The sequence below is a fragment of the Cryptotermes secundus genome, unplaced genomic scaffold, assembly GCF_002891405.2.
Source record: "Cryptotermes secundus unplaced genomic scaffold, Csec_1.0 scaffold369, whole genome shotgun sequence".
Lineage (NCBI taxonomy): Eukaryota > Metazoa > Arthropoda > Insecta > Blattodea > Kalotermitidae > Cryptotermes > Cryptotermes secundus.
Genome location: NW_019725844.1, coordinates 839,936 through 864,593, shown reverse-complemented (window position 1 = coordinate 864,593; position 24,658 = coordinate 839,936). Strand labels below are relative to the sequence as shown.

Genomic DNA, 24,658 nt, shown 5'->3' with positions numbered 1-24,658 from the left:
CAGACTGACTCTGAGGCCCATCCAGCCTCCTATTCAATGAGTGCCGGGGGCTCTTCGCTGGGGTTACAGTGGCAGGAGCATGAAGCTGACCACTCACCTCCATCTAGTGCCGAGGTAGACCTATACTTCCACTCCCCCATATGTCTTGATGGTAAACCAAAATCAGCTGTTTTTTTTCAAGTCGTAGAGGAGGCTGTGTAATAAAGACAACACTTCAAAGAAACTATGAGGAACACTTGCAGAGAAATCACATGAAATTGAAGGACTCTTAAAGATCTTCTGCCATGCATGCCTGTAGTGTATGAACCTTAATATATAAGTGTACTTGGAGTTGACAAGCAAGTGGAGAGGAAGTGCATGGACATCTGGAAGATGACAGCGAAAGAGATGGATGCGACTCATAGACTACAATTGGAATGATGTAAAGAATTCAAAACATTAATTTATTGAAGAGGAACCAAAAATAGGCATGCTGTATGCCATAATGTGTACACAGATTCTCTATGACTAATAAAGTGATAAGCCACAATTTCTGCAAATATTATACAACTTCCTTATTTTTTCAATGTACTGGAGAAAAAATATGAATTTCTTTGTGTCACATATATTTCAAATAACTTGTAAATCACTGTGGTGTAACATCTATTTATCAGAATAGAAGACAACATTAAGTGTTCTGGCTTCTGGGATATAACGCCAAGTTGTCTGGTGAAAGTCAACTGACATTTTGGAGGAACATCTTCAATCCATTTACAGGGCACGCAAAGCCTGCCTGCTGCCTGCTAATTTCTTTCTTGGCTTGGAGGTGATATATTCCTCCAAAATGCAGGCTGACTTCCACCAAACTACAGAGTGTTATATACTCAAAGCCAGAATTATTCATAGTTACCACTGTCAGAACTTCAAATACAACAAAAGACAACAGATTAATAGAATTTCTTAAAATTTTCAGTTTGCTCTCCTGTATAATTATACTTCTGTGGCTTGTCATTGTCTAGCCCCAAGCCCTTCAATTTTGGACTCTCATTGACTGCTTGGTGCCTCACTCACACCATACTGCTTGAGCCCAAGAGAATTTAAAAGAGCTTTTGGAGAAGGGTCACGCCCTCTGAATCTTCTGAACACCTCTCCAGGATGACAGCCACCTCCAAGCGCAAGAAATGTGGAACGAAACCTGAAGATAAAGATGAGAACTGCATTTTGGTATGAAAGCATTTGACAAAACTGATTCCCTCAAGGTCTGTGGCAGTGGTCAATTCATTACATCACAACTGTGATCGGCACATTGATTGCGTGAAGTATATTTAATATATATGATGCTTCTGGAGACCTGTCTTCTGACCAATTAGCTGTCGCTATATTGACAGATATTTATTTTTTCTTTATGTAATGAACCTTGCACCCTTTAAATGCTGGACTTGTATGGTTTGTACACTCCTGGTCCAACAGCCAGCATATAAGATTATTATACAAACTGTGCTATGTTCAGTTCCAGCTACAGTCAATACACCCTAAGATAAAAAGAAAGAAAAACTGTCACCTGAAGGCAGATGTAGAGCCAATTCATGAAATGTCACCTATACCAAATACTGGTTGGACACTGTCCAACATAACTGTGGCAAAACAGGTGATTGTGACTCAAGCAGGCAATTTCAAGGAATGTTAAAATTTATACCTTCACCTTTAGTGTTTCAATACATGAAGCAGAAACTTGGATGGGACTTGAAGAGATGAAATTAAGTCTCTCTGGGTGATTAGCTGTGTGAAAATGTGTTGGTATCCAGCATTTCAGAGACTGTCTCTGCCTCCATCCTCATGAATGTTTTATAAACACACTACATGCTGTCACTCATCACATCTACCCCTGATAACTGAGGCAGAAACAGTCTCCAAAGCACAGAATACCAGCTCCATTTTAACAAAGCTGATTGCATGAAAAGACTTTGGTGCATACAGTTGCCATGAAAGCCTTATAATCTGTTAAGTAGAGAGAACATTCAGAACCTAGACAGTAGGCAAGATCTGAAGAGGACAAACAGTACAAACAATACTGTCAAATTGAGGACACAAGGTATTACAGGTACAGGACAGTAAGACTGCACTGGAAGTTTCAGTAATGGAGAAGCTACGACAATAACTATACTGGGGAGACCAAGAAAATGGTGAAGCATTCAACTGAGGGTAGGTACAAAAAACCACAAGAATGGAGAAGGCTGTCATATGATAGCTCATCCTGGTAGAAGTGTCAACAGATGATGATGATAATGATGTACATGGGTAATTCCTACCAACTAAAAAAATTCAAGTTCTTGAAGGTATGGTAAGCTCTTGTTTAATTTGATATTTTAATGCAGTTGTTTTCCTGTGGATTTTTAAAAAGACACGAGATCAAATAACTTTATAAATTATACCACAAAGACTGTATTTATGGTGTTGATGAACCTAAAATTCCTTATTTCGTTTGAATTTAAGGTTTACTTTACATTTTGTACTCTGTGCCTGTTACTATTATAAAGTTTCTGCATTCTTGAGTCTTAGTAAAGATCTATTTTTGGCTCTCACTGTGTGAATTTTAGCCACCTAAGAACATATCTCCCATTTATAACATTCTTACAGAACTAATTCTTGCCAATAACATTATGTTTTTGCAAAAGAAATTAATGCCACTGGGTGTAGTATGTCTCTATAGTTATATTAGTGGATATTAAAGAATATAATGTATAACCCAAGCACCTGTTCTAAACTTCTTCATATAATACTTGTAAGAGTATGTGAAATGCATACTGCCAATATTTGTTAAAGAATGTTGCTTTTGCTGGTCATGCTGGTATTCCAAGGTTACAAGTGTAATAAAAGCATTTACCTTCTGCCAATCATATGAAGATCCTCTTTATTGCTGAGCCCTGCCTCAAGGAATGTGCTGAACACATCTGCAGCAACAATACGTGCCCACAAGTGGCAATAGTATGCTGCACCCCATTCTTCACAGATGATGGCTGTGAAGGAGCACGGGTGGGAATCCTTACTATCGAGAGGGAAGGCAAAGTACTGGGGCCAAAGTTTTCGCACCAAGTCCAACCAGAAATCCTTGCTATAAACATAAATCATACAAGACAACAGTGAGAAGCTGAAGTTCTTGCAGAAACAAAATGCCATGAAGTCCTCTCAGATGATCAGGCACGTCACTGCAGATAACACACATGCATGTACACAATATCTGGCAATCACTCGATATCTTACCTTGATGATGGAGGCAGAGATAGTGTCTGAAGTGTAACAGTTTCCACAATGCTGTGGATGATTACTGAACCATGAATCATGATAGTGATAGCAATGTCTGCAACTTTCTTCTTTTGCCTCATCCCTTCTGAATATTTTTCCTTCAAGTTTCAATGTGTTTTGTCCTACTGCTATATAAGACTTGAGATATTTCAGTGTGTAAGAAAAGATGGACAAATAATTACAGATTATGAGCAAACAAAGATGGAAGAGAGTAACAGCATATTTCACAGTACCATATTGGCTGGTGTATAAGAGAAATTTCTTCTCTGAAATGTGATCCCTGAAATCACTGAGGTGAGCTAGAGCAAATAATGTTGAATTCTTGAGAATCATTACTGGTAGTTGCCACATATTGGCTTCTCACAAATAATTCTTCTCTGACATTTATTTGATGGGTGTCTGGAAATCCACATACACCATTAAAAACAAATAAAGAAAGTATTAAAATCAAGAATTACAAAAATTCTTTTAAAGTTGACTGCCTATTGTCTTTTCTGAGAAGGTCATTAATAAACCACACATATTCACATCAGAGCTCAAGAACAAAGCAGGATGTTACATAATCACTTCCACTGCACTTGCCTCAAGGCTGCAATAAGGCAAAAAAGCAACAACAAAATCCAAAGTGCTGATGATAATAAGTATCGTCTTTTTCTGTGTGTTAGTGTATGTCTGATCCAGACTTCATAAATGTGATAACATCTGTGATTACAACATACAGTGTCCACTGTACTTAGCAGTCTGTGATGTATACACACATGGTTAGAAGGAAACACAATTTTGTGTAAGAGTGTTTTGCTTGAATTCAACCACTCTCTAATTTAAGGCAGAAAATAATGATTTCTGTATATGGGTACAGTAACCCTTTTAAGACATTTCTCTCTTTAATAAACTCAGTTTCTTCATTCTTAATAAAAATTAAGAGCACTTCTCTACAACACTGTGATTACAAACAGCTATGGCATATCCGAAAGAATATCTATGTTCGGAATACATGGATTAGTTTATTGTGAAAACATGTTCTTCGCTCTCCTTCAGTATGAGCTTGTTTGTACTTACGAAGAGTGGAGCTCCAGGTCCAGAGATGCCAAGTACAGTTCCCTACAGAGCTCATAGCCTGTCATATGTCTCTGGGCAAGACACAGTTGTTGTAACATGGAGGATGGCAATGGCTCACCAGTTTCTACATGAGCACTTATAAGATCAATTGTGCTAGGGTCATACAGCCTGTAAAGCAGACCCAATTTTACTGCACAATCAGCAGACAGAAACACAAACATAAATTAGAGTGAACCCTCCATTTACGTTCCTTGGGAAGCACATTACTGGAACACGGAACTGAGGAAAATCTCAAGTGGAAGAACATTACAAGCGACCTTACACTGTACATGTACTGATAAGCATACTTATGTATCACACAAAGAAATCATTTTTAAATCCAGATAGACAGGAGTCAGTTCTAATTTTGCTTTTTCAAAAGCTGCACACTGTCCAATATGACAAAAAGGGGAATGGAGGGACAACTCCGTGCACTCTTAACCTCAGCTTCACATCCTAGCCACTTTACTCCTATGGAAAGAGACCCCAGTATCAACTGCAGGGTAGGGTGGGCCCCATAGGCAGTCTGGTTGTCTTTATTGTAAAATTAACAGTTCTGGTACATTCACTCTGCATTGCCTCTACATTTTCCATTCATTAATGCCAAATTCTGACACTTTCTTATAAACAAATATCTTTGTGCGGCACTAGACATTCTGGTCATCAACTCTATGACCTACAAATCCATATTTAGGCTTTTAAGTAAAACACTGATTCTGTTGTGCTAATCTTTATCAAATATTGAGTCTGGTACAATATATTTTTGAAAGGACCTCCAATACAGAATCTGATCAAATTAAGTCCAAAGGTTCCTGATTTATGATATGACACAACTGAATAATAACATCTGCTTAATTATCTACAAAATTCTGAGCATTAAAGCATGATTATGTTCCATTTTTCTATAGAAATTTTCTTTGAAACACTTCTGTTCTGATAAATATTTAGTGAGTCATGTGCAATGTGCACATAAATGCATGTAGGTCTTAAAGTGAAGTGTCCATTATTACTGTCTGCTTTTATACAAAATTCGAATTTATAAGCAAATGGCAATAAAACTCCATTATATAAAATTTCATGAAGATCCACTTAGCAGTTCTAGAACTGATACAGAGAAATGAATGTGGTGAAACAAATAAATACAGTTTTTAATGCCAGTCATGGATCCCAGTTAAATGGGCTAGACTGACACCAGAGCTCTTGCTGCAAATTAAGCTGTAAACGATTTCTGCTAAAACAATTTGAATTATGCCACTCTGCTCATACTTCTTCACTTACCAATGGGACATAAAATTACTGCAGACCTCTACTGCATCCCACTCCACATTGGACAACCCTGACACTTCCATGTAGGAGGTTCTTGTTAGCAGATGCTGCAGAGCGTGGCCAAACTGAGGGCAAATACAACTGTACTGCTTACATCTGTCCTCATAAAACTTAAAAAACAAACTCAATTTTTTGATCCCTCAGTTAGTGAAATACTCATCAACAAATACTTTCTTTTGAGTGAAATAACTCATCAATAAATACTTTCCTTTGAGTGAAATACTCATCTATAAATACTTTCTTTTGAATGAAACACTCATCAATAAATACTTTCTTTTGAGTGAAATACTCATCAATAAATACTTTCTTTTGGTCCCAGTTAAACTGTTTACTATTTTCCTGTATTTAATACATTTTTAGTAAATAACCTGCAATAGTGTAAGAAATTTCTGACCTCCCAGAACTTGTACCTCACTTTAGTGCAACTCTGGCCAAAACAGCAATCAACATTAATATTTTCTCTGCTAGAAATCATTTCCACACAACTACTGTATTTCATACACCATTAGTTATTTTATAAATTAATTTGATACTACTATGTAATTTCATTTATTTCTGTGTAAACACTTTCTGTAACTACTTACATAAATAAAATTACTTTATCAAAATTATATACACTAAATCTTCTAGGAAGATAAACATTTTCCCGATGTAATGTTGCTTAACACCAATTTATTTGTACATAAACAGGTTATTCCAAAATACTCATTCCAACTTTATTACCACACTAATTACAGGTAATAATCAAATGTCAATGTAGAGGTGATCTCAGACTTGGTAGTCACAGCAATTTTATTTTGATATAGCCATGTATTAATAGTAAGGTTCCTGTTCTTAGTAAAATTTGACCATTTTCATAAGAATGATTCAAAACTTGCAATGGAGACAGACATACAGTCATGAAATTCTCATGGCAGTGAATATGTGAGACTGTGTAGTCTTGCAGAAAGGTACCAGTGATTCAGAGGGAGCTGCTGTTTCCATCTTCGGATTACATGAGTAAATCACGTAGGAAAACAAGGGCACAAAAAAGAAAAATGAAGCCTGTTTTCTTCTCTCTTTTCCTAGCAGCTTTAACCTGCGCTGCGTTACATCCCAGAAAATGGTAATCTTTAGATAGAAACTAACGTTTCGCTAGGCGAGTGTAGATAACACACCTTTTGAAATAAGAGGTGAAGTTCTGAGAAGGAAAGTAACGCAGGTTGCCCTCCATAAGGGCGTGGGAAGTTGAAGACGAGAGATGCCAATGGGGTTGTGTTCACCAAGGAACTGCGGCCACGTAATGCAACCATCCAGCCTGCATCTTGGTATGTATTCAGCTTCTCCTCTCTGCAATAGTAGTTCAAATGAGACTGTGACATGAAAGCAATATAAAACTAGATTTAGAAGTCACAACTGTCATAGCAAGTGAAGGAAAATAAGGACATTAGTAGGTATGTGTGTTTTGAATCATCGAGACTGAACTGAAAAAAAAAATTCTCTCTCTTGATTCAACCACTGACTTTCAATCTCAAATTCCCAGAATTTTGAAAGAACTGTACCTGCATTGTGTAGTAGCACTGACTCTATCCAATCCAAGAGAACTGTAATGGTTGGCAATGCTAGCATGAATCAACCTGTCAACAAAATCTATCTCTCACCTGCTCTCTCTGCTTAAGGAGAAAAAGGGCCTGGAACTAGAATTAACATTTTTTTTAAATACAATGGTTTATAAAAATGTTTCACTGAAAAAAAGGATACAGTATCAAAAAGGGATAAATATTACCTCTAGTGTAATACAAAAACCTTGACTAGCGTTACAAATTGTGATTACAATAGAAAAATCGCTCTAGTGGAGAAAATTCTAGTTGTCGTCTCCATTCTTGAAATATTTCCAAAATATCATCTCAACATTCAAATGCCATGCTTGCATATGCCTAAACTTAAGGGAATATGATCCAACTACAGCTGTTATCAGAAGAAATATGTATGATGGATTTTGTTAAGTGACTACCAGATCTTCATTGTATTTCTGGAGTCTGCCTGTGGTTCTTAATGGGGAGAGCTCCATCTTACCTTGTGTAGGGATCAAAGTAGAATCCTGCAACAGGTTGTGTGGTGTCTGGCTCCAGAATGTCGAAATACTGAACATCAGGGTGCCACATGTGCAAGCTTTTTCGCTCCTGTATGTGCACTCCAAACAGCTGCTCACACAACATAAACAGGCCAGTCAAAACTCGTGGCAGCGGGAAGTATTTTCTTATCTGGTCCTCACTGACACTGAATTAACAAACACAGACATGCGTAAGAAAATTATGCTAGAAGTAAAACTGTAGAAGNTCAAACATTCTTGACCCTAGTACTATAAGGAGGTGAGTGGTCAGCTCCATGCCCCTGCCACTCTATCTCCTGGGAAAGAGACCCCACAACCCACGGTACAGGAGCCTGGGCAGGCTCCACAGCTGGTCCGATGATGTGGAGTAGAGAATAATCCATTACCCCTGCTAGGAATTGAAACCCAGCTACCCTGGCTGTAGCCTGTTGGTATACAAACTGAGAGATCAGAACAATTTCAAAGAGAATGAGAACTTTCTCTCTTAGGTCATTTTTTCACTGTAATCACAGTGACTTTTCCACGTTGCATTAAAGTGTGCTACACATCTGTTCTGATATGTGACAAGAAGAGAAAGATACCGTGTGGACAGCAACAGATGGGGTAGTTTCTGTGTTGCTGAGAGAAGCAAAGGAACCTGTCTGGAAATGACTGAAGGTGAAAATTGGAAAATCATTTTTTGAGTTTTGATCAAGATTTGTTTTCTTGATTTGATCTAATGGGTTTTGCACATGTCTAGTTATGTCTTTATGCTTTTGATAATTACCCCTTATTTTGTAGATACAATATAGGGGTAATCATGTCCCTCACCCCTAAAAATCCATAACTATCTATCACAGAGGGATACACAGTTCAAATGAGTACGAACTGAGAGAAATGTGGCAAAAGAACGTCAAGATGATGATGACTTGAAGCTCTTACAGTGACTAAACGCAATGAAATCCTATTGTAGGGTAAAACTTCAATGTTCTCTACAATATCTATGCCTTAATCATCATGATTATGGAGAAGGAGACAGTTTCTGAAACATCTGAGTATTCCCCTACACTGTTTGATGGGAGGGTTTTATTACTGCTAACGATTTCAGATTATACTCAAGAAAATTACCATACCCAAATAGGGATGTGTGCTGCTTCCTCCTCCAGTATGGTAGATCCCATAGCTGTATGCTACCCTGGAAACCACGTGATATAGCAAATTCTTGAAGTTCGAATATCTCACGATCCTGGGTCGGACGTGCTAAAAACAATAAAATCACAATACCATTACCCATATAAAATGGGTGGGAAGAACTAAGCAGTACTTTGATACACATTATACCCTTTAATATGTATTGTATGTATTTATTTATCTATTTATGGTTTACTTATCAATGTTGTCAGTATACAACACTGAATGATAGGATGACTAACAAATACTGAACTCAAAAAGAATGTGAAAGTGTCATGGCTTAATTTAAGGTACCATCTTGACATTTGCCTAGAAGGGATGAGAAAATCCATAAAACACTTCAGTCAGGATGGACAGTCTGCAAGGCCAAGATCTGAGCCCAGGGTTTCTTGAATACAAAGCATGAGTGATAACCAGTTGGCTGTGACATTTGGTTCCTGCACTTCTAACTTACCTGTAATGATTCCTCTATTCATCACCAGTTTTTAACTCAAATATAAGGTGAGAAAATACTTTATCAAAGGTTAAAAAATGTAATGTTTTCACTGTGCTTATTAAGCACCATGCCACAAAGACATATGTGGGAACAGAGGTATAGCTCTACCATTCTTGACCTCAGCACTAGATGGAGGTGAGTGGTCACCTTCATATCCAGCTACTTTACCCCTATGGTAAACAGCCCCATTACCCAGTGGGTTCGCCCCAGAGCGAGTCTGGATGCTGTGATGAACAGAAAAGTCTCTTGTCCCTGCTGGGAATTGAACTCCAGCTGTCCACTATGTAGCCTGCTGATATACTGACTGAGCTATCCTAGCTCTGAGGACATATTTCATACAGTAGGAAAACAATGGGCTGCCTCTGTGGTCAGAGTTCCTGGCTACAGACCCAGAGGCCCTGGGTTCGATTCCTGGCACAATCAGATTTTCTGAGAAGTAGTGGATCTGGAACGGGGTTCACTCAGCCTTGTGAGGATAACTGCAGAGCTACTTGAATGGAGAAGTGACACCTCCAGTCTAGAAAACCGAGATTAATGACCATGGGAATCCATTGTGCTGACCATGAGACACCCTCTACCCGCAAAAGTTGGCATTATCTTTGCTGACAAGTGGTGGCTGCTCGGTCAGTATAGTTCGCTTGCAGACTAAAAGCCACAGAGTTTTTAGGTTTAGTAAAACAATGGTGTCTTGATCTTTTGGGTTCAGGGACAGCTCAATATTTCAGATAAACAGATCACCTGCATCTTCAGGGTCAAAGCTTCCTGATCACTTCTGCTCTTTCTTGCTTGGCTTACTCTTCAACTTCAAAGTTTGTGGTGATACATTCCTCTGAAATGCTGGGCTCTCTCTGAGCTACACTGTCCACCGTGGCACATCTCATGTGCTGCTATATACTTCAATGGATTACACACAGTAACACCACACAGATGGACATATGAACAATATACAATAATCTATAATATATCTACATAACCAAACAGCAGAAAAAGGCCACTATTATATTCCTCTACTTACACTACAAGACTTTTTATTTATTTTAACTGATTTTAACTAATTACTTTTAATAGACACAATTTATTTTCACTGCATCTTACTTTGGTCTCAATTTCCAATGCTAGTATAAATCCCTTATGTTCAAACACTCATTTGCTTACAGTGTTGGCTGTGTCTTCTGTCGATGGTCAGTAGTGGCTGACATGGGTAAAGGTAAACTTTTTACACTTGATGGACCTTATTTATTATTATTATTATTAGAGGGGGTGGGTTTCTCCATGCACTTAGACCAGTTATTGGTCCACTGTGCGTCCCCCTTTTTAATTTCTACTGTCGCCATACCTTACCGGTACTGGTGCATGCTATCAGCCCTGTTCAGCCAACGAGGTCAGCCCTCGGTACCTGATATTTCCCCCATCTACCAGAGGCATTGGAAACTACTTAGGCGGGAAACTTGTTGCCTAATTTTGCTCAGACATGAGGATCTTTTACGTGTCGTAAATCTACGACACAGGACCCACGGCTTAAAGTCCCTCCCGGAGGACTTGTTCCCCGAATTTTTCCGCCCTTAAAAATTCCACAACTTCCGCCGGGTTTGAACCTACGTACCTTGAGTCATGAGGTGGGAACGTTATGCCTAGACTACGGAGGCCGCTCCTGATGGACCTTACTACTCATTCATGTGTTAACAACTTAAATTTTAGAAAATGAACAACATCCTTCATTACAATAACTCAAGTGATCACATACATTACATACGCTCTTTGTGCTATGAGCTTTCACATTATAAGGGTTGTCTGTCAGTAACAATTTTCTATCAGATGCAGCCTGTGGGAACCTGAACACATTTCTGTGATGCCCTCACCTGTGTTTCAGGCCAAGCGTACCTCTGGCTAGAAGACTGGTAATCATCGTCTTCACCTTCTCTACACTACCAGCCATCTTTGTCTCCATAGACATTGCTGCAAAACTTTCAAACCCCAGAAGAGACGCCTGGTATCTCCTGCAATGTAGAATTGCAGACATTCGCCTCTTAAAAGCAAAAGTATGCAAGCTGCTACACTTTAGCAAGCTAATGACATAATCTGTTGAAAGAGAGAGGAGAGGAGAGGAGAGTTTGTACATGTGCATATGCGTGCACACGCATATGTGAGTAAACACAGGTTAAAAGTGCAGAACAAAATTAAACAAGCAAAATACACAAAGTATTCAAGCAAACTACATTCTGTTGCACAAAATTCAAGGTTCTTGCAATGGTGAAAATTAACCAATTCCCATTGGTTCATTCAAGACCCCTGTGTCAGTGTGTCCTTCCCTGGAACATGTATCTTCCCTCCCTGCTCAGCTTGCTTTTGCAGACTGATCAATCATACAGGCAGTGGGTCCCTCCAAATCATGGTACCTACCCACCATCTACAAAAGCATCACATTCCCTTAACCCTTTCGCGCGGTCATTTAAATTCCGCTGCCATGTCTCTCCGGCGGTAATATATTCAGCCGACCATTTAAATTTTGCTCGAAAATGATTTATTCATCATTGTTCTTAAATTATATGAGATAGGAACATGAAACTTTCACTAAAATGATCTTAAAAGGTGGTTTTATAACCTTACCTTATAATATGAGCGCCCGGTATCTCGGCAATGGAAGCAGCTGATTTAGAATTTGAGCAGTGTATGGTATGCCTTGAAGCATGAAACTTTCACTAAAATGATCTTAAAAGATGGTTTTTATAACCTTACCTTATAATATGAGCGCCCGGTATCTCGGCAATGGAAGCAGGTGGTTTAGAATTTGAGCAGTGTATGTTACGCATTGAAGCATTCTATACACAACGCTGTCTCACATTCACCACACCAATACTGCGTATCTTTCATTTGGCCCTTTTTTCCGTAAACCACAAACCTTCTGTGCAGTCTTGCCTTCTTCGCAAAGGGGAATATGAGGAAATGTCTTTTCATGAGTCGTTTAGCTTGCCAGATCAGCTGAAGTAAATTCAACTTTTAGGTTATCATAACAAGGGGTTGGTGCTATGCGTTTCATATTCCATCCATTTTGGCTGCAGTAGATGTCATAGGGGTGACCACAGAATTCATGAAGTTATTCTAAGAACTGGCTGGTATGTAGTGCACGAAAGCAGAGCTTAGCTGGCTCAAAAAAAATATTTAAGGTCATCCCTCGAAACGACCACCAAGGTCAGTACGATAAAATGGAGTCAACTGGAGCGATAATACATGAAGGAATGAGTTCTTCCCCCCCCCCCACACACACACACACCCATTGTCACAGGGGGTGACCACAGTGTTCTGCCTTAATTCGTGTCGTTATTCTAAGAACTGGCTGCTATGTACTGTGCGAAATCAATGGATCTTACAAGAATAAACTTCTGGACATCCCTCTTCTAAGAATTCTAATTGAGTGTGTTAGTGTGGCCAGCTCAGGGCAATATGATATTATAAACACAGCATATATCACGTCTCTGCTGTTTATAACGTCATAGGAAAGAAAACACGCCATTCATAACAGTTTGAATGAGGAAACCTCTTCCAAGAGCAACAGGATTTTGCTGCAAGACAGGCATATGTAACGATGACTTAACGCAGCTAAACTCATGTTTCATTATATACTGTTCTTTTGACAACAGGCCAGCAAAAAATCTAACAATCTACAGCAAATCCATCAATTATTATGGGCGTTATAACATAGGTGTGCAGCTGGACGATACATAGACGTCAAACCCCCCCAGACGATTTAAATACCTTGACGAAACATACACGTCAAACCACGCTGAACGGTTAAATTCATATGCTTTCCTCTGCACTCCTCTTCTTTACAGTTTTCACTTACAAGAAGTAATTTTATGTCACTGGGGCACGCAGTAGCGTAGTTGGTTAAGGCACTATGCTACTAGCTAGGTGGTCATGGGTTTGATTCCTGATGAGGTGGATTCTTTTTCAATTTATCTAATCCTTACAGCCGCACTACAGCCCTGGGGTTGACTCAGCCTTTAACAGAAATGAGTACCAGGAGTCTTCCTGGGGGGGGGTAAAGTTCGGCCAGTGTGTAAGGCTGACATTACCACCACCTGTGAGCCAATTGCTAGAGAAAATGTGGGAGCCTCAACATCTCACAATCCTATGAGTCTTCACGGACTGTTACAGGGATAGCTTTACTTTACTTTTTTTTTTTTTTAATTTTACATCACGTTTCAGAGAAGTGGGGGGGGGGTTGTGTGTGTGTATCTATGCATGCATGTGCAACTAAAGAATCTTTCCAATTCAGCAAAGTTCCTGTTTAATCCAGGCTCCACCTTTAGACAGGTTTTTACTGTACATACAAAATAAACAAACATACATGGACAGATACTTTTGTCTGCAAACCGATGCTGGATGACAAGCATAAAGCTCAACTGAAGAAGGAAAATTCTAGACAATTTTAACCAAATGTGGGACTTCTTACAGCGTGAAGAATTAAATCCCCCACTGGTTAGTTAACAAGTCAGTCATCTATTTACCTGAGATATCTTAGCTCCTCCAGGTGTGTGCTATTCTCCAGGTTTGGATCAGCATACTTAGAGGCACGTCTTGTATACGCCTGCCACACATTCCAACGCATGTCACGATCTGGACAATATTCAAGGAACTTGGAGTACACGTGTGTGTTCAGAGTGACCTTCCATGGACCCTGGTTTGGTTGTGAACTAAGCAACATACACAAAACAAAGAAGACATATATAAGGAATAGTTGAAACATTTACAAAAGAAAAGTCAAATCTTAAAGCAAAAGGAATAAAGCCTACTTGATAAAGTGACAGGTATGTAGCCTACACCAAATGCAAAGGGATTCATAGGAAATATTGTATCTGCCACCAATATGCTGATTTTTATAATTCTGAAGCATTTTAATTTATATATTTAACAACAATTATAACAGTAGGAATATGTGGGTGCCTGGTAGTCTCAAAGTATGACAGTGGATTCTCATTCAAAGGGTCTCAGTCTGATCCCTGGCCAGATCTAAGTCCCGGTTTTCTGATTCCAGATTCTAAACTTTACCTCTATCAATGACTAATCTAGAAATGTGAAGAACCCAATGTTACCCCTCCCCCCTTTCAACACCATTGGTCCCCATCAGTCTCATGAAGACCCTGCCACTTGGGGTAACAGAATACACACCATGGGTACTCCTACCTCGGAAATGGATTCCATGCCCTTGCTTATGTGGGCAGAGGCTAGAGAGGTCAAACAAGATAATCTGGAGGCACTAGAAACCAACAGGAATTATGAATTTTGCGGGCACTACAGTCCATGAGGAACCTTGTCCTTTTTCAAGACCAATGGCCATTGGCCACTGTGACTTTGTCTCCAATTTCTAACATCCATCATCTTTAAATCTTCAACTAAATACAGCTGCCTGATAGCAGGTCTCCTCACTTGTTGAGTTTAACTTCCTGCAAGTGTTCTGCTCCTCCATTCTAAAGAGTCAGCCTAGCCATGTCAACCAGCCTACTTTGATCACATTCACTATATCTGGTTCGTTCTATAATTTGTGATGTTCATAAAGTTATAGCCTGATCTCCATACACCATTTTCCTTAACTGCGAACTCAATTCTTCTTAATATCCTTCTTTCAAAGATTTGGGGCATATTTTTATCTTTTCTCTCACTTACATAGTTAGGTATAGGCATTAAAAGCATCTTATCTCCCTAGAAATCATGAACATATTCACACAACTAGCTCAACTTTCCATTAAAATTCTCTGTTTGATTTCAAAAGTGATGTTATTATCTTCCGTTAGGGTAGATCCAAGCTATTCAAATTCTCTTACCCTTTCATATTCCCGGTCATCCACTTTAATCATTCTTGAATTAGATGGTGTTTTTGCTACTTCCATGTAATTTCTTGCAGATTGATTGTTAAGTCCCATTATCTTGAAAGATTATGGGCACATAATTAAATGTAGAGAGTATATTGGGGCTGATGCAAGTGAATTTTAATTTCAAATGGGAAGTCATGCATATTTAATGAAACTGAAAGTTTAATTAAGGCAGTATTTACACAATAAACATTCTATCATACAAAAATTTAATTAGTTAATACTGTAACTCCTAGCAACTCTGCTGCTTCTGGCTTACCTGCAAAGCACAACCACTTTTTGCAATACACCAGTGGTATGCAGTATTTCACAGGAAAGAAATGAGTAACGAATGATCTACATGCACTGATGGAATCACAAAAGGCGCACAGCCTAGCAACAGGGAAAGAAACTTACACGATCAGTGCATGAAGTTAACTCTGAAAGGAAAATTCTGTTTTGTGATAGTAGGCTACAATCCAATATTGGCTACATATGGCAGCCTCAACAAATCATCGGTGAACCCCCACAGAGAGCTGATCACAAGCTACATTTACCTGTGTGACACCATCATCCTGAGCACATCCTCAGGGAAGTCACGTACAATTGAGTGATCTTCAATCTTATGCTGGAAATTTTTTGTAGCAACCTGTAATGAAATAAGCAAAAAGTCTGTTCAGTGGCATGAGCTGGGATAGCTCAGTTATATAGTGACTGGCTATGAGACAGACAGCTGGGTTTCAATTTACAGTAGGAAATGGCATTTCTCTCTTTCCCACCATGTCATGACCAGCTCTGGGGGAAACTCAGCCTCTTATACCTGGGTTAAAATGGCCACTGTGTGAAGCTCACTATCCACCTCAATTTACTGTTAGTGGCTCACACTATAGCACTGAATGGTAGGATAATTAGGGAATGATGAATTGGAAAGGATGTGTACGGAATTGACACTGACCTATAACAAGATATTATCACAAAAGAACTCAGAACAGATGGTATCCCAGTCAAGATTCAAACTACACAACTTCTGAATACCAAGTTGGAACCATTACCACCTTCATTAAGTTGCTTGGTGCTAAGGTACAGTGGCCATTAGTCCAGGAACATAAAGGTAAAAGGTAAAACGGTGAAGCTATCCCTGTAACAGACCATAAAGGCCCATAGGTTTGTCAGCCTTATTTGCTGGCAGCCTTTTACCCAACAGGATGATTCCTGGTACTCATTTCTGTTATAGGCTGAGTCGACCCCAGGGCCATAATGTGGCTTGAAGGATTAAGTCAATAGAAAAATCGAATGACCTCATCGTGAATTGAAACCGTGACCTTCCAGCTTTTAGCATAATGCCTCAACCAATTATGCTACCGTGTGCCCCTCTCACAATATAAAGACTACCATTTCATGCTTCCATATCTCAAACTCTTAGCTTGATCTTACCTCAACTTTGCTCTTGAATTTAGTTTTTTCTTGAGTAATCTGTTTAAGTGTTTGCTGAAGCTTGAGACGCCGTGCACTGTCAAGGCCCAATCCATTTAGCCGACCCTCGAGTGTGTATTTCCCCACCACTCGTTTCTGTTCTTCTGTCAGGTCATTATTAACACTTGCTTCCTATAAAAATTAAAGAAAATGTCAAGAGATCAGCCACCATTACAACTGTGCTCATAACCAAATACTCGGGCTACTTGCCTGATTATCCTTTCTCCAGTTCTAGAAGCTGGAGAAAGGAGGGATAATTCATGTCAAGGTTCTGGGACCAGTCATCCAAAAGTGTGAGGACCACACTGTTCGCTGCAAAAGCATTTTGTTACAAGTCACATGAGATAATGAATTCATGCATTTATTTCCTTCTTTATGTATTCATTAATTTTCTTATTTAGTGTACAAAATTTCTGACCTCCCAGCACCAGTACCTAAATTTGCTGTTACTGTGGCTGAAAAGCAATTTATGTCTTCTCCCTACCAGAAATTGTTACCACACAATTAATGTTTTGGGTAGAAGCAGTTTCATTCTGTTGCTGCTAATTCTGTATGCCATTGTTTCAAAAATTAATTCAATATAATTGAGTATTTAATTGTGTAGAAACAATTTCCTGAACTTATATTATTTCATCATATTTAAGTTTCTAACTGTAATATTGCATAACCTCCAGCAAGTGAACACCTCAGTGTAGTGTAAGAAAATCCTTTCCCCAGAAATTCATCAAATGGAGATTTCAATGCATATCTCTGACAATCATACATAACTACTTCTCCACAACAAAGTTACTACGTTTCAATGCTGAATTTAAATGAATGTGTAATTCATATGCCTTCATTCTTAACCGTGAAATTAACAAAAAATAAATCATTGCATATTATATACATATAATTGTTATGTACAGAAGATTACAACAATGAAAGATTTTGTCATGAAAATTCAAAAGGAATATCAGCATATAAGCAAGACGAGCAGAGTTTGGCAAGAATTGTTGCCTGTTGTCTGCCTCCTATGTGATCCAAGTCATGATCCTGCAGCTATGTGAATGCACCAGGTGGACCTGAAGAATGATAAGACTGACTACAAACAGGATTTGGATTGGTAATTGGATTTATTGAAGACTTTAACACATAACTCGTGACTACGCTTTACAAACAACTTTCACACAAAGACTAGTGAACTCAGTCGCAGTCTTCGCTGCTCTGCTTGGTAATGTCTTGAAACAGTGGACGTTCCTCTGCTCCCAGTCTCACGTCCTCTTAGAATGACAGCCATCTCACATCAACCTCCTGCTCTTGTAAACGCTGTCTCATCACTGTTTAGTAATATCAAAGTCAAAGTTATGTTACAACTGATGATAAGCTGGCCCGTCTGTCTCATAGCCAAGCCTTAATCTGGGGCCCAAGACCAAATCTGTATTACTGCCAGACTGGCTGACAAGCGGATGGATCTCTCATTTACAAGTGCTGCTGACCCTTGCTAGTGCAGTCATTCTGGTGTCTGATTCCTACGGGACTCATGGCTATATTTTACTGTCTCAGATTCAAGACTCCCAAACCTGGAGGTAATGGCAGCTGGCATGGACCAAGCAGAGAACACCACTGCCAACAGCTCTTCTATTGTTGTGTGCATGCCTGCTGTGGCTATTGCCTAGCAACTGGCATGTTTGCAGAGCCATTCCCTAGCAACGGCTATCTCTGCTGCCCTCATAATTCTGGCTTTTGGCTGACATGTCATAATAATTTATGACTGATCTTTAATCAGTCTGTTAGTACCTGCTCACACTGGTTCCTCAGTTGTGGATTTTCTTTTTTCTTCTACCCTGAAGATGAAGGCGATACATTCCTCTGAAAAGTCGGTTAACACAATATCTACACAGTGCCACATCCCAAAAGACTGCTTTCTTCATAATCACCGCTGTGAAAACCTCAAATCTTACATGATCTTTAATCTTGTTGAAAATTTATTATTTGTATGATCTTTAATGAAAACATGTTATACGTTGTTATAAAGATTAAATGCATTAAACATTTACACGGAAAGGTAAATTATATTTTGTTCCCATTGATAGTGCTCGCAGCCCACCCAATTTTTTAAAGCAGTGTGTGAATTGTGTAATTAAATATAGCATGGTGCCTTCTCTATGACAAATATTTCACCTTGCATGCAGTGTATATGGGCTCACTGCTAAACTTCAAGGCTCTGGACTGGCGTGCTTTATTGTGAATGTTCACATACACTCTAACAGGCATTAGATCTTTATTGGTGAGGTACAAGGTCTTCACAAGGCCCCATGTTGTGTCCAGAGGGGCACCATGTTTCTCCAGGGGGTCCAACACGTCTGCAAACACATTCTGTGTTGGATTTTCTGAAACAACAATGCATATGATCAGGAAAGCTCTGAAACACATATAACTGAAATGCAGACCCACAAATCCATATGAACAGCGGAAACCCCGCTTAATGTTCTCTGACTGTGGGTCTTCCTTCATCAAGTGATCAACCACAAAGGATCCAAGTCAAGAATCTCAGTATTAAATTACCTCCATTTAAGATTATGCTTATGTTCAAATCCAACGACTTCAAAGAAACCTTAAATGAGGATTTCACTATGTATAATAATGTTTATTACTGTCATTATGTATGTTAAGAGTCAGAATTGGTCAAACTTTTGAATTTGAGCAGATGATGGCACCAATGAACAGCAACAGAAGGTATACTTGAGTCAGCATCATAAGATTCACATACACATTTAAAATTAAGATCTTTCACTCTATGAAAACGAGTCTTCAGAGAAAAAGTTATAATTACCATGACTTACGGTATCAACTGTGCTTAGAGTGAGTCCTCTGGGTGAAAGTTGACAGGGGACCAGCATTTCAATGCTGCCTGCCTGGCACATGCTTATATTTAATAGAAAGTCATTACAAAATAACACATTTGTGAAGAAGCTGCATGGATAGCATGTACTTAAACTTTAATTCCTGCATCCTGTTGTGATTTATGTTACACCACCACTAAACTGCATTATATAAAATTTTGCTGACAGCATACCTAAACATCTATGCCATCCAATCCACATATTTTCTGGGTCCTGCCCCTCTGAAAATTATCATATATGAGTCCAGTATTCAGTAAATTTGGCCACTCAGGATATATGTCAACAAAGAAGTTTGGTCCAGAACTGCTATAGATGCTCAGAGCACCGTGTGATTAGCCTAATGTGTTTCACTGTGTGCTAGGTAAGTTACAGAGACAGTCTACACTTTAGGTTGCATTATTTCCTGAACCCTAAGAGTAGAAATTCTATTATTTTGCTTTAAATACACTTTTTCAAGTATTATGAATTAGGCAGGCTTTGTGGCTTCTTGCAGTTCACAATTAATGCTGCAGAAAATTAATCCTGACAAGTTCTGAGTCCACAAGAACTATTCTGATAATACTGATGAACTTTTACATTTGATAGCAACAGAGAACATCTTGAATAGCAGGACAGCTATCATATGCTCAGTAAAGATCCTGTAATATACAGAAAATTCTACAATGCATAGCCAGTACCTTTCAACTGATCCTCTATCTTCCAAACTGCCGACTCAAAGTCTAACGCATATTTTCTCACAGCACTTGAACATTTTTCTGTTGACAGGCTGCTGATCTCAGGAATTCCCTGTGTCTTAAGCAGAGGATCATCTGGGACATCAGTGGGCACTTCAGGAAGCCTGGAAACGAAACAATTAATTGAAAACAACAAACTCAATATATATCTTTTGTTTCAAAATACTGTAGCCTACTGCTATTCTACTGACCATTACGATATTGCCAATGACACTCATGGTGTGAACATGCAAAATGGACTTGCTGCATGAAATCTGTGGGGGAGAATTTTGTCTGCGCGTGAGTGAGTAGTTTCATACAGTTCCTCACAATATGTGTTCTGAAATCATTATCCCATACCTAATAAACATGAACACTACATGCACACACACCACTGTTTAACTAATAATAGTACATCCCATGTTAAAATGCAGAACATTACCTCTTTCCATTGTTAAATGTCACCACCTACAAAGATTTTGTGTTCCAACTCTTCAGACTTAACCCTTGGCTTGTGGATAACTATCCCAACTGGATACTTCCTCAGTTTTCTAGTCCCTCTGTACAAATACCACACTACACATTAGTCCTCTAACTGACCGTGTTGGTTGCAATACCTTCTACAGCCGCCCTACTCAAGTACCAACCCTCTGTATCCACAGTTGTTTCTCACCAGGGCAATCAATGTTTTCAGTAGAGCAGCTGCTAACAGTTCAATTTTTAATTTATAGAGTGATTATCAATTTATTAAGTTCACTGGCACTTGCTGAATAATAATATTACACATTTACAATTAGAAAACTGCAATGTTCACTTATTTTTATAACTGTGATAGCTTATTACACATGGTTTAACATTACTAACAGCATAAGTGCTAGTTGTACAGTTGTGAGATGTAGAACTAGTGCAATCAGAAGTACCAGTCAAAGTGAAATTAACAGTCACAAGTACAAATCAAAGAAGTTGCAAAAGAAGAACAAGTAGCAGTTGCTGAACAATAACTAGAAGTAGTACCATAAGATGAATCTGACCATTCACCTCCATTTAGTTCTGAGGTTAAGAATGTCAAAGCTCTAACCCCACTCCCCCATCTTCATGGCATGGTATTTAATTAGGCTCAGGGATAGTTTCACCTTTACTTTTTACAATGACATTTGCTAGCCAAATGTTTACCACCATGTCATTCAGATTTTTAGTCTTTCATTTAGTTGTTGCCATGACCTCTAAAGAACACTTCAGTGTAAAATTATGACGCACAATTATGCTGTAAATGGCATCAGATAACTTCAAGAACTGTCACTACATCATAATAATTCTAATCTTTCTGATACAATTTGCAAGGCTAGAATTTTTATTGAAAATCACACCTTTCACTCAACACTGCACATCTGTGAAACCTTACTGCACTACTAGAAACAATAAGTGATGCATATAATGTAATTAAACCAACGTCACTTCGACACACACGATGAAGCAACATATGAGGTAATGTAACCAATAAAACTGTGATTTTATTTCAAGTACCTGCATAAAATGAAACTTGGCTGTCTGATGTTGTTCCATTTTATACAGATATTACTGTATGAATGAAGCACATTTAAAGGACACAAATAAATATAATCTCAGGCATTCATTGTCATTTCCTTTAACTATGATTGACCAACATGAAGCAGCAGATGGGGGAGGACAGATTATTCCAACTTACAATTAAGTGACCATCACTTAAGTCACATTAGTTCCACCAAACTGTCTTGAGTCAATTTATCAAGAAAAAAATCATGGAATCTGTTACTGGTTTTCAGAAAGTATCAGAAATGTGGCTTTGGCACAAACTGTTTGAGGAATCTAATAGTTTTCGCATACAAACCGCAGACTAGACCGGACTAGACACCTGTCTCAGGTTACAATTATCCCAACTAGAAGTGGCCGCAGTGCAAGGGACTTAGTCCCACCCCACTAGCAATAAAAAAAATACAATCATCCCATACCTGCTTCGGGCTAAGTAGGCCATACACCACTCTAATACCTATTATAAGAAATTTAACACTTACTGGGGCACTTTCGATCAACACTGAAGTGACGTCATATTCAATTAACTCTTCAGATCGGCTAATAATATTTACGTTCAGTCTCATGTATTAATTGGAGTCCAACTGGGTCCACTCGCCACGGCGGCCACTGGGTGATTATGATGGAGAATTTGGTGGAATGAAGATTGGCAGGGGAAACCGAAGCACTCGGAGAAAACTCGCCCCAGCGCCACTTTGTCCACCACAAATCCCACTTGACCAGACCTGGGGTCGAACCCGGGCCCCCGCGGTGTGAAGCCAGCGACTAAGCGCTTGAGCTATGGTGCGGCCATACATTCTCATGTAACGGGCACAGCTTCTTGTGCGGTGAGGGAAGCGTTATAGGTTAGTGGGGGTATCGCAAGGGGAGCATCTGGCATAACAAACAATTTTCCGAGTTATTTTTGGTGAACTTCCTGTAAACTCTAAATGCACAAATGCATATGGACAGATGCAACATACTACCATTTATATCGACATAAATTGACAATGCATTAGTCGCAAATTTTCTGCAAATTGCTCCATGCTAACCTGAACGTACACCTTAAGAAAAAATAAAACTCAACTCACAAAACAATATAGCCACTTCTGCATGGTGTTATAAGAATATTCCTTCTTGCGCATATAATTCGCCCTATAAATGAAAGGGCCATGATATACAGCTACACAATTTCGAAGTAAAATTCCAACCACTCACCAAACACTTCCATTTCAAAGACTACTAGTTCGTTAGCGCCGTTAGCGCCAAGGTGCTAAAGTACGTCCATGGGTCCATGGATTACCACCAAATATTATCTACATCCCTGCAAAGTCGATATATCGATTGTATGTCCTGTAATGTAGTACAGACTATTGTCTGTAGATGGCAGATAATGTGAGATGTGAACGTCTAATTTCCGACTACTGCATATAGTATGTATGACGGTAGGTGACTGTGGTAAACAAACAGCATGGGTAAGTAACCCAGTTATTAAAAATGGGAAAAAAGAACAGTGTTGTTTTGAAGGCGTATTCGGTGGTGTAGGTAAAACCGAAAGTATTCTCAGCCTTCCACTAGATGGGTGTGAATGGACAATTTCGATCTCCAGACTTCCCTAATCAAGCATGGGAGATTTGTTTACATCCTACAATCAGAACTGATGAATTAAAAAAAAACGAGTCATCTAGTTCAAAATTTGTGTGCAAGGATCGCTATCAGATCTGAATCTAAAATAGACATATAATTTTCGTACCAAATGGAAAGGGAGCCGGGATAACACAGTCGGTATAGCGACTGGCTACGGGCTAGAGTCTAATTAAATACTATGTACATATTGACAACTGACAGACTATAACACTTATGCTACGTAAATGACGAACTACTGACTATGATTCTGATAAACGACAGGCCGGTTCTCTCGTCAGAGAGGGCGCCTTACATTGAGAAAACCTTGCTTCCAAACAGTAATTAAAATTTTGTTATAAGCCCCTGACAGAGCTCGACACCAAGACGGACTGACTAACTGACTGACTGTCGGTTGTAACGTGACTCTGACTTTGACTATGAGCAGACTGCTCTCTTTGCCAGAAGCTTTCGCCCTGGTATCTTGCTCGATTTATTTTTCAATACCGAAAATGGGCTCGATAAACTCCTCCGAAACGTCGGTAGACTTTCAATGGACAACTCGGCATTGTATCCCAAGAGATAATACTCTTTTAATAACTAGTTAATTACTAGTGCCTGTTTGTCTCAAATGAATATGTGCCTCATTAGCTGTAATTATGTGAGAACATGACTACAGTGAAGGAATCTATGCTGTATCATATACGTGTACACTCGGAGGCGGGATAGCTCAGTCTATACAGCGATTGACTGGACGGTCGGAGTTTGATTCCAGCCAGGGGCAAGTTTTTTACCTCCTTTATACCGTCCAGACCAATTCTAGGGCCCACCCAACTTCGCATCCGATGGGTACCGAGAGATCTTTCCCCGGGGACATGAATCTGACTATTCATCGACATTTAGTGCTGAGGTCAAGAATGGTGGAGCTATATCTCCACTCTCCAATATGCCTTAATGGAGCGATGCTTAATTAATTAAGCAGATGAGAAACTTTACTTGTATCATATGAACTCAGGGAATTAAACTTAGACCAGAAGGAAGAAGAAACTATTTGGAATAACAGTGTATTTCTCCCAACGTAGGGTACTGTAATTATCACGTGAGAC

At 39.1% G+C, this 24,658-nt stretch overlaps 1 protein-coding gene across 1 annotated transcript; it reads right to left on the bottom strand.

The window, feature by feature from the left end:
- Positions 1 to 417: 417 nt before the first annotated feature.
- Positions 418 to 23,203, bottom strand: LOC111863686 (probable cytosolic oligopeptidase A). The gene is made up of 14 exons (XM_023850217.2): positions 23,021 to 23,203; positions 20,346 to 20,506; positions 18,947 to 19,155; positions 16,748 to 16,918; positions 15,871 to 15,962; positions 13,973 to 14,158; positions 11,346 to 11,461; positions 8,911 to 9,037; positions 7,762 to 7,965; positions 6,864 to 7,035; positions 5,659 to 5,771; positions 4,342 to 4,509; positions 2,864 to 3,091; positions 418 to 1,174 (listed from the first exon to the last, which is right to left on the bottom strand). The coding sequence occupies exons 1-14, from the start codon at positions 23,101 to 23,103 to the stop codon at positions 1,024 to 1,026; spliced, it is 2,181 nt and encodes a 726-aa protein (XP_023705985.1). The 5' UTR covers positions 23,104 to 23,203; the 3' UTR covers positions 418 to 1,023.
- Positions 23,204 to 24,658: the final 1,455 nt, after the last annotated feature.